General features: G+C 33.2%; 1 protein-coding gene across 7 annotated transcripts in view; it reads right to left on the reverse strand.

The window, feature by feature from the left end:
• LOC108739386 (Kv channel-interacting protein 1) overlaps positions 1-11,564 on the reverse strand; it is a 73,340-nt gene that overhangs the window by 14,414 nt on the left and 47,362 nt on the right. For all 7 annotated transcript variants that reach the window (XM_025973069.1, XM_025973075.1, XM_025973070.1 and 4 more), the window contains 2 exons: positions 5,664-5,855; positions 1,356-1,429 (listed from right to left, as the gene is read on the reverse strand). In XM_025973069.1, the coding sequence (XP_025828854.1) occupies positions 1,356-1,429; positions 5,664-5,855 (266 nt within the window). The remainder of the gene's footprint in view (positions 1-1,355; positions 1,430-5,663; positions 5,856-11,564) is intronic.

Below are 11,564 nucleotides of genomic sequence, written 5' to 3' on the forward strand. Positions count from 1 at the left end.
AGCTTGATGAAAAATGGCGTCAAAAGCCATAACCGGTGTTGCACGGTGTAATTTCCTCTCTCGATTTTAATCTTCCGTAAAACTGACATCACGTCTGCATGACAGAAGAAGTGGCACGCACACCTACAACTGGTCGGATTATTTCATCAACTTTATTTTAATCGTTTCTTTAAAATGTAAGGTTACACTGAAACTCGTCAACATTACAGAGCAGTAGAAATAAATTACTAGACAAAAGTGACATAACTGACATTTTTTTGCTGTTTATTTTCCATGTATATTGTGTAGAGTGAAGTTTATTGTAGAGAATAGTTTCAGAATAATTTAACTGCGACCAGCACTTTGAAGATACAATTACTTACATCTAACATTCGTCCTACTTCACTACATATACTCAAGACGCTGTCACCTACAATCCTCAGGTGAAGCTTATCTACATCGTATTTTCTATACTTTTCAATGTTCTGTTACTTTACTTTTTGGATTTTTTCGTGCAGGCCATGTCAGTGGCGTAAACGTAATCTCTTAATAATTTTACAATGCGTACGTTTCGCCTTCTAGAGTATAATACATTCTTCTAGATTAGGAGTTTTGCGGTGCTTTAAAAGCGGAAAGAAAAAAAAGGAAATAATACGAAAGGAAACTAATGACAATGCGATGGTAAATAATAACAGTGGAAATACTTAAAAGCGCTGCACTGCACGTATTAGCGGGATGGTTGGCAAGTTAACAACTGGAACCAGTCAACTAGCTTTGTGTAAAAAGCAACTAATTTAATACTAATGGCGTTCTCCATTTGCCGTTTCTGGAATACTATCAACTAAATGTACATAGAACGATTTGCGGGCTAAATTTATGTCGGGTTGACTTTTCTAAAAGCGCTTCAAGCTTCCGAGTCCGCTTTGCATTCGCTTGTTCCATTGACCGAATTGCTTTGTGTGATATTCGACACTCGGGCGCGAGCGATCGCGTTTGATGCTGCTCAAGAAGTTTATTAACCGCAGCGAAACTTTTGACGATCGCTTATTTTAAAATTCAGAAAACCGACAACCTTACTGTTACGTAAATTGTTTGATGAAATCAGAGGTTGATTCATAGGCATTCGAATGGAAACAGTCAGCTTAAGATGTTACGGACCCACCGACGTACCTAATCCTTAAAGGATAAAGTGGGTTTTTGACTCTAAGAAAGACGAAAAAAAATGAGTATAAAATAAAAATAATACCTTTTTTTGTATTACAAGGATAAAGGATATTTTTATAATGATAAAAAAATATTTATAAATTCTACTGATTAGAATTAATACAAGTAAAAGAGTGTACAAGAAAATCGCTTCCTGAAAAGTAAAATCTTACCTCGAAATTTATTATTCCGGATTTGTCATGGTCCAAAGTGTTGAACACATAATGAGCATAATGACTTGTATTAGCTGAAACAAATAATGAAATAATTAGAAAACACTCTTGATTAATTATCAGTTAAACTAACGAGTGCTTTCTGATAGATAATTAGCACAACACAGTAAAATTTTAATAAAAAATAATGTAATATGTATTGCAAAGGGTATCCTATACTTATCCATCTCCGGATATTTACAAACTGCTGACTGCAGTTCTGTCAGTAATTTAGAGTGGCTGTAATTTAGTGTACGGTTCTATATTTTGAAGTACTTATACGTATAAGTAGAGTCTTAGATCCATAGTTTACGATTCGAAAAGGCACCTGTCCGATTCCGAGTTCTGCTTTAGTCCAAGTTTACCACAAATTCCTTGGATCATTTAGACAAATGATGGGGCAGTACTATTTCATCACTCCTCTTCTGCCTTCGTTACTTATTTTTCATCTGTCTCTCCACAATTACCCATTCTGACAATTTTTAAAAGGAGGCTAGAGAAAACTATCCACCCAACACTAAGAGTTATAGGTACATATCAAACACTGTGAAATGCTAATGATAGCAATTAATGTCTGTAGATGGCGGTAAACTGCCAGTTACTTGATATTAATAACCTTGATTGCATGGGGATAACTTTAATTTGCTCTCTAATACGTATGCCGTGCCGATAAGGACCAACAATTTGAAATCTTGATCTACTTTAAATATTCTTGTATTGTAGCTTTTACGATATCAGTGTAGGCCTATGGATATGGTCATCCATGGTAGTAAAACAGGTCTGATGTGCAATACACAACAGATGTTCGGAAATAGGTCACATTGTACATGTATCTTTTGTGCTAAGGGTTGTTGAGATACAAAAATTGTACCTTATTCGTATATCACAATAATTACCTTATTTAACTTTTGAACGCAATTTCTAGGTTTGTGACATGGAAGACAACCCTACATAAACATGGTCAAACGATAAAATTACAAAACGAAGCCACCGTTTCAGTTGTTACGGTTTAAACCGAAATTTTATTACACAGTTGATGTTACACGAAAGCATCTTTGTTTAGTTTTCGCAAAATTTAATACATTTCGTACGTTATGCCCACATTTTATAACTTATTACAGCTGTTGTTTTCGACAGTGACTAATAAGTGTAGATAATATATTCACGAAATTGCGTGTAGGTAGGGAGGAAGGTAAGCAGGAATGAGGCTACATGTATTTCATATCTGTTCGTAAACGTATCTAAAAGCGAGCGACTTGTTTGTTTGGTAGCCTTCACGTTGCTTTGCCACGCACCATAGCCTCACGACGCAACCGACGCGACACCGGCGTCGACGTTTCGCGTATACATACAATAGCGGGTGAGGGGCGTTATAAAGACCATTGTGATAACGCATAATATAAAATGACGCATTTACGGGATTTTTCAGAAAACCAGATGTATCAAATATCGCTACTGTATTTTCTAACTGAGCTAATTTTCGCCGCCGCTTTACCAATCGTTTGCCAGTTCCTTAATGACGTTTAAAAATATTCTGAACAAGTCCAGTTTAAGAAAACTAGTAATAAAATGTACCTTTATACACTCGAATTTTCATATGTAATTTTGCCAACAACATCGTTGAAATCTTCAAATGCAGATAGAATATCAGTGACAGTGGTTTATCTTAAATTAGATAATAAACAATAAGCTAACAGAAATAGCGCTATCAGGTTACATAATCCAATGTTATGTAACCTGATACTCAAAGGTATATTGTGCTAGGCTAAAAAAACTATCTTGCAATATTTTTTGGTTTACATGCAATCCCTATCATCTATTTAAAACAAAATTTCACAAAAGAGTGTAGTTTCAGTAGATATGACTTCAATTTTTTAATCTACTTCATCTTTCTTTTGAAGCAGACTCGAAATATGTCCTCTACTTTCCGCTTCAATTTTACACTAACGTAATAAGCGGTATTTAACGAGCACGTTCTAATTTATCAAGGGAAAGGCACGATTGTTGTGAAAGGGGTAAACTGTGACACAATTTTCACAAAGATTTAATGAGGTCTTTACGCGAAGTAAGAAAACGACGAATATCTAGAAAACGAAAACGAAATTATTAATTTTTCTTCTTCGATTTATTTTTAATTTAAACCTTTCGTGATTTTGACTCTTAAAGTTTCAGAGTTACCACATTATATTCCGATATCCTTATCGAAATTTTATTTAGCTTGTCTATTTATTATTCTTCTTTCCTTCATTAGATTACCTTCTACTTGTCTACATACATTTTTTGTAGTGATTTTTATTGAGGTGTCTTTTTGTTGTACCTACATAGGCATAAATATATAGTTTTTTTATGTTGTGTCCCGTACTGTTATCTAAGGCTATTATGTTTCCTTTGCACCCTGTTTGACTACCTCGACAAATTATTATGGCTCTCAATGAAAATAATTGATAAGGTCAATTCGATTACAGGCTAAAAAGAAAATTGTCCACCGTGTAATTGTGAAATATTAATGTTAGACTTAATTAAAAATGGTTTGAGAGAAAGGCCTTGATGAGAAATTGAACCGAGGAACTAACCGTATTAAAAATTCAAGACAATGGTAAATTATCCTCCATTTTGAGAATGATCCTGCTACTAAGCAAGGAATAAAGAAAAAACTCGAGAGTAAAAGAAAAAGCACCGACGACGGAATACTGGTTTTAAAGAAAATAACATTCATGACTATTTTTTTTTTTCTACATTTTCATCAATCTTAATAAAATATTTCTTTGCATAAGCAATGGTTAATTCAATATTCTTTATTAATTATTCAATTATCCAAAGTAAAACTCAATTACATATATTTGCTTCTTCAACTTTGAATCTGCAATCAAATACTCCTTTCATATACACCTTAAGCTATTCGCAAACATGAACAGTTTTGCGCCACTATTATAACGGCCAGTTGCCTACGTTATAAAAAGTTGCATAGGTTACATGGTTTCAATAGAAAGAAATTTCTAAAAGAAAAGAAAGCTCTATACTTAATTGAAAAATACGAGTTGTCTACATAAGTCAATGTAACCCAAGCTCGTAGTGCAATTGCGATAGCCTTACCCTCTAGTAAATTGCGTTAATTTTTGAATACTTCTTTTTATCGTAATATCTCGTAAATGTACAGATACACGATTAGGTTTACTAGTTTGTGGTAAACATGGACACATGTACTAATTTACAATTTCATTGCTGCCATATTTTAAGAGACGGACACGATCAACGTGTGTACAGAAAGTCGTTTATTATTTTATTATGTCACCCAGAAGATGCATCATACACGTACGCTGTAATGAGTGTTATTTTGAGGTTGTATGTAATGAATCTAATTCGGAAGGGTTGTAAAAGTTTACGGCGTTTCTACTAGTAACAATAGAACGCAGATCCGCTGGCATTAGTGAATTATTCCCATTTTACGGACAATGAAATCTAACTGTTTGCGATATTCAGTTACAGGAAAAACAAACCCGAATTTATTTTCGGTAGTAAACGACCATCGCAGCGTGTTATGAGTATAGATTATACTGAACTAACACTAAAACTGCTTCGGCGGGATGTTCTACCGTTACGGTTAAATTAACGATNTTCGTGTTAACAAAGTATAGATCTAAAAGATAAGACAAATAGGTACTTATATCGAAGATAAAAAACAGACATAGACCAACAGTCTATGCATTATTGGCTCGTGAAAAATAAAAATTAATGTACTCAAGTTTGAATAAATTTTATTAAATTAAACTAAATAGATATTTAAAATAGCAAATGATGTACAACCTACTTATTATCCTGTCCTTAGTCAATAGATAGCAAGTAGTTATTAAGAAAATTAAGCGATTGCATCGATGTTTTTTTCAGTAAATCTCAGAAGAACAAATACGTCGAGTAAAAGTTTGAAAACACCAAGGGTTTATATTACAGTATGTATCTCTATAGAAATACAATAACCATTTAAATTAACAATGAAGTAAAACAGATCACAAATGGAAGACAAAATACATTTAGTAAATACCGTACAAATAAATACATAAAAATGAGTTTATTTTTGTGAACACGATTATCTTTAGGCTCTACGGCAATAACTTTAGCATGTTTTCTCACAGACAACGCAGCGGTCTTCTATTTGATTTCAGATTTGTAAGCAATATTGTAACGATCCATCTAAACTTATTGGTGATACATTACGTAACTGATGTGGTAACCCAATGATGAGCTCCACAAACAAAAATTTAGATAACTCACCTCCTTGTGGAAAAAACTGGGAATATATCACTTTGAAGGTATCCTCTTTGACAACCCCTGTCGGACATTCTGCCTTAAATCCTCTGTAAATACGTTTTATTTCTTGTTGAGAAAATTTGGTATTTTTACATAAACTTTCCAAACTATCTGGGCGACTTCGCGGAGGTGTTTCGAGGTCTTCAAGTTCCGAATCTGAAAATAAAAACAGAAAATGGGTTAGGAAACAATAAAACGGTTACTTTATAACTATTATTGTAAATCAATAAGCACAGCAGAGAAAGGAAACATTGGCTTTAAAAACGACGACATGAAAGCAAAGGCTTCGAGGTAAAGTACCTACAGAAGAATATGTCGCATATATACAATAGAAATTAGCAGATGTAGAAACTATTTTAGAAGTTTCTAAAATAATGTGCGTTTGTGTATAATAATTTTACGTCATTTCTTATTCAGAAGCAAAACCAAATATAACAATTTGAGTGCGGCAAATGCCAAGAAAGTATTTTATTGCAAGAGGATATACATATTTACATAGGGATCCTTTATTGAAACCTTCAATAGTACACCTTTTATGAAATCATAGGTATGGATGGAATAACTTACTTAACTTACAAATAAATAAGGTTTCAAAAATAATGTTAAGTATTTCTTCTCTTTACAGAAATTTCACAATTATTATACATATTCCTCGGATAACAACAATAATTGTTGTAGCTCCTTAAAACTTAGGAACATTTGAATTTTGTTTTTTTTAGGTACTTGAATTTTTAAATCGATAAAACATCGAAAGGTTTCTGACTATCTACGGCAAGTAAGGGAATGTTTTATAAATATTTAAAACCTTTGATTCTTTATCCAGGTTAGCTGTGTGACAGAACCGTAACGAGTCGTCTTATTTAAAGCTCCATTAATGGACGGTTATAAAGAATTTAGTTTTGATCTCGAAAAGATTCAATTCCACAAGAAATATTGGCTACATATGTCTTCGCTTTGAGAACTCTGTCAATATTATGTAAGTTGTTCGTGCGTCTTACCATATTGATAGTCCCTGCAGTGAAATGGGAACTTGGATGTCTTGCAAACTATTAAATTGCCGACGCACCCTAATACCAATTACAACGATAACTAATACTTGTTCAGAACAATCGTGTGTACGCAAATTTTCAACCCGAAACGGTGTGGAAGGAAGGACGGCATCCGGTCTCCCGTAATTTATCCCGAATTCGAACAGTTAGAGCAGGAGTTGCAGGAACCAGAGAAAGGAAAGACAAGAAGAAGAAGGGTGAACTGCCTATATTGGCATGAGCAATTTCGCTTTAAGCAATTAGGAGGAGCAAGCGTTACCCCAAGGAAGCCGAAACCGTCTCATTCTGCGTAATAATATTACAAGGGAACGTCGTTAGCACCTGGACGTAACTACTACGGTTGTGTTTCAATATCCAACGTCCGAAGTACACTGTCGACTGGGCGCCGTCGAATGTTCCTCTACACCGGCGGACTTCCTTCGTCCACTGCATCAACATCAACCAAAATTAAAATTGGCAGAACCGTCTTGTTCACGCGAAATATTCCTGTCTATAAGAACTGCTAGTGGTGTAAAAACACTAACATCATTATATACACTTATGCGTATCGATTCAAAGAATTTACCCTCATGTCCAAATCCTTATATGGTTATTTATTTGTCAGTCTGTCCGTTTATTACATAGTCAACCATATTCTTTGTACAGTGGAGATCTCGAAGGCTAGGTATACCTAATGTGTAGAAGAAAGTTGCCAAATTTCGATTTTTTTTATTTAATTATTTTATGGAATAAGAATTTTTTTTATAATCCTTTTGTACATAAGCTATAAAAACACAAAAAATATTTACAAAAATATTTATTTTTACCTTGAAGAAAAAAAAGGAAATTAAAAAAAGTCTCCTAAAGTGGGATGCGTATTCTTAAAAATTTTAATCAAATAAATAGGTTCTAAAATAATATATTTAGTTAGGTTGATAATTTTGCATACGAAATTGTACAACTCTAAACTTAAACGACTAATTTAATTACTTAATCTCTATGAAATCCTGAAAGTCTGTACAATTCTGTTCGTTTAAAAACAGTCATTAATTCTCTTTTATCTATACTGCTGCGATCGATTTTGTACAATAACAATAATATCACTACCATTGCACTCGGCACCCAATGATTAATATGGGAGCATTCAAACGATCTGTTTGATAATTAGCTACCTTCAGATTTGAATTTAAAGCCCTTTGTACCTTTTATATTTTGCAACATTTCTACTAATTTTCTGCTCTTCATTCACTAATTCGACAATAGATACACATTCATCATTGAACGTTAAAAGTTCAATATTGAATTTTAATATATATTAACAAAATGATACCTACTTTCTTTTGATAAAAAGGTACAATAATAAAAGATACTATTTATTTCCAAGGATTATGCACAACAACAATTTGTTTTGTGTTGTATTCACTTATTGATACTTTTTAACCTTGATGGAAAATTTGTCCTTCAGTTGTTGGTTGAAGCAAGTATCAGTGTTGCTANAAATTATTAATTTTTCTTCTTCGATTTATTTTTAATTTAAACCTTTCGTGATTTTGACTCTTAAAGTTTCAGAGTTACCACATTATATTCCGATATCCTTATCGAAATTTTATTTAGCTTGTCTATTTATTATTCTTCTTTCCTTCATTAGATTACCTTCTACTTGTCTACATACATTTTTTGTAGTGATTTTTATTGAGGTGTCTTTTTGTTGTACCTACATAGGCATAAATATATAGTTTTTTTATGTTGTGTCCCGTACTGTTATCTAAGGCTATTATGTTTCCTTTGCACCCTGTTTGACTACCTCGACAAATTATTATGGCTCTCAATGAAAATAATTGATAAGGTCAATTCGATTACAGGCTAAAAAGAAAATTGTCCACCGTGTAATTGTGAAATATTAATGTTAGACTTAATTAAAAATGGTTTGAGAGAAAGGCCTTGATGAGAAATTGAACCGAGGAACTAACCGTATTAAAAATTCAAGACAATGGTAAATTATCCTCCATTTTGAGAATGATCCTGCTACTAAGCAAGGAATAAAGAAAAAACTCGAGAGTAAAAGAAAAAGCACCGACGACGGAATACTGGTTTTAAAGAAAATAACATTCATGACTATTTTTATAATTAGCACAACACAGTAAAATTTTAATAAAAAATAATGTAATATGTATTGCAAAGGGTATCCTATACTTATCCATCTCCGGATATTTACAAACTGCTGACTGCAGTTCTGTCAGTAATTTAGAGTGGCTGTAATTTAGTGTACGGTTCTATATTTTGAAGTACTTATACGTATAAGTAGAGTCTTAGATCCATAGTTTACGATTCGAAAAGGCACCTGTCCGATTCCGAGTTCTGCTTTAGTCCAAGTTTACCACAAATTCCTTGGATCATTTAGACAAATGATGGGGCAGTACTATTTCATCACTCCTCTTCTGCCTTCGTTACTTATTTTTCATCTGTCTCTCCACAATTACCCATTCTGACAATTTTTAAAAGGAGGCTAGAGAAAACTATCCACCCAACACTAAGAGTTATAGGTACATATCAAACACTGTGAAATGCTAATGATAGCAATTAATGTCTGTAGATGGCGGTAAACTGCCAGTTACTTGATATTAATAACCTTGATTGCATGGGGATAACTTTAATTTGCTCTCTAATACGTATGCCGTGCCGATAAGGACCAACAATTTGAAATCTTGATCTACTTTAAATATTCTTGTATTGTAGCTTTTACGATATCAGTGTAGGCCTATGGATATGGTCATCCATGGTAGTAAAACAGGTCTGATGTGCAATACACAACAGATGTTCGGAAATAGGTCACATTGTACATGTATCTTTTGTGCTAAGGGTTGTTGAGATACAAAAATTGTACCTTATTCGTATATCACAATAATTACCTTATTTAACTTTTGAACGCAATTTCTAGGTTTGTGACATGGAAGACAACCCTACATAAACATGGTCAAACGATAAAATTACAAAACGAAGCCACCGTTTCAGTTGTTACGGTTTAAACCGAAATTTTATTACACAGTTGATGTTACACGAAAGCATCTTTGTTTAGTTTTCGCAAAATTTAATACATTTCGTACGTTATGCCCACATTTTATAACTTATTACAGCTGTTGTTTTCGACAGTGACTAATAAGTGTAGATAATATATTCACGAAATTGCGTGTAGGTAGGGAGGAAGGTAAGCAGGAATGAGGCTACATGTATTTCATATCTGTTCGTAAACGTATCTAAAAGCGAGCGACTTGTTTGTTTGGTAGCCTTCACGTTGCTTTGCCACGCACCATAGCCTCACGACGCAACCGACGCGACACCGGCGTCGACGTTTCGCGTATACATACAATAGCGGGTGAGGGGCGTTATAAAGACCATTGTGATAACGCATAATATAAAATGACGCATTTACGGGATTTTTCAGAAAACCAGATGTATCAAATATCGCTACTGTATTTTCTAACTGAGCTAATTTTCGCCGCCGCTTTACCAATCGTTTGCCAGTTCCTTAATGACGTTTAAAAATATTCTGAACAAGTCCAGTTTAAGAAAACTAGTAATAAAATGTACCTTTATACACTCGAATTTTCATATGTAATTTTGCCAACAACATCGTTGAAATCTTCAAATGCAGATAGAATATCAGTGACAGTGGTTTATCTTAAATTAGATAATAAACAATAAGCTAACAGAAATAGCGCTATCAGGTTACATAATCCAATGTTATGTAACCTGATACTCAAAGGTATATTGTGCTAGGCTAAAAAAACTATCTTGCAATATTTTTTGGTTTACATGCAATCCCTATCATCTATTTAAAACAAAATTTCACAAAAGAGTGTAGTTTCAGTAGATATGACTTCAATTTTTTAATCTACTTCATCTTTCTTTTGAAGCAGACTCGAAATATGTCCTCTACTTTCCGCTTCAATTTTACACTAACGTAATAAGCGGTATTTAACGAGCACGTTCTAATTTATCAAGGGAAAGGCACGATTGTTGTGAAAGGGGTAAACTGTGACACAATTTTCACAAAGATTTAATGAGGTCTTTACGCGAAGTAAGAAAACGACGAATATCTAGAAAACGAAAACGAAATTATTAATTTTTCTTCTTCGATTTATTTTTAATTTAAACCTTTCGTGATTTTGACTCTTAAAGTTTCAGAGTTACCACATTATATTCCGATATCCTTATCGAAATTTTATTTAGCTTGTCTATTTATTATTCTTCTTTCCTTCATTAGATTACCTTCTACTTGTCTACATACATTTTTTGTAGTGATTTTTATTGAGGTGTCTTTTTGTTGTACCTACATAGGCATAAATATATAGTTTTTTTATGTTGTGTCCCGTACTGTTATCTAAGGCTATTATGTTTCCTTTGCACCCTGTTTGACTACCTCGACAAATTATTATGGCTCTCAATGAAAATAATTGATAAGGTCAATTCGATTACAGGCTAAAAAGAAAATTGTCCACCGTGTAATTGTGAAATATTAATGTTAGACTTAATTAAAAATGGTTTGAGAGAAAGGCCTTGATGAGAAATTGAACCGAGGAACTAACCGTATTAAAAATTCAAGACAATGGTAAATTATCCTCCATTTTGAGAATGATCCTGCTACTAAGCAAGGAATAAAGAAAAAACTCGAGAGTAAAAGAAAAAGCACCGACGACGGAATACTGGTTTTAAAGAAAATAACATTCATGACTATTTTTTTTTTTCTACATTTTCATCAATCTTAATAAAATATTTCTTTGCATAAGCAATGGTTAATTCAATATTCTTTATTAATTATTCAATTATCCAAAGTAAA

Source organism: Agrilus planipennis, unplaced genomic scaffold (genome assembly GCF_000699045.2).
Source record: "Agrilus planipennis isolate EAB-ADULT unplaced genomic scaffold, Apla_2.0 scaffold123, whole genome shotgun sequence".
Taxonomy (NCBI): domain Eukaryota; kingdom Metazoa; phylum Arthropoda; class Insecta; order Coleoptera; family Buprestidae; genus Agrilus; species Agrilus planipennis.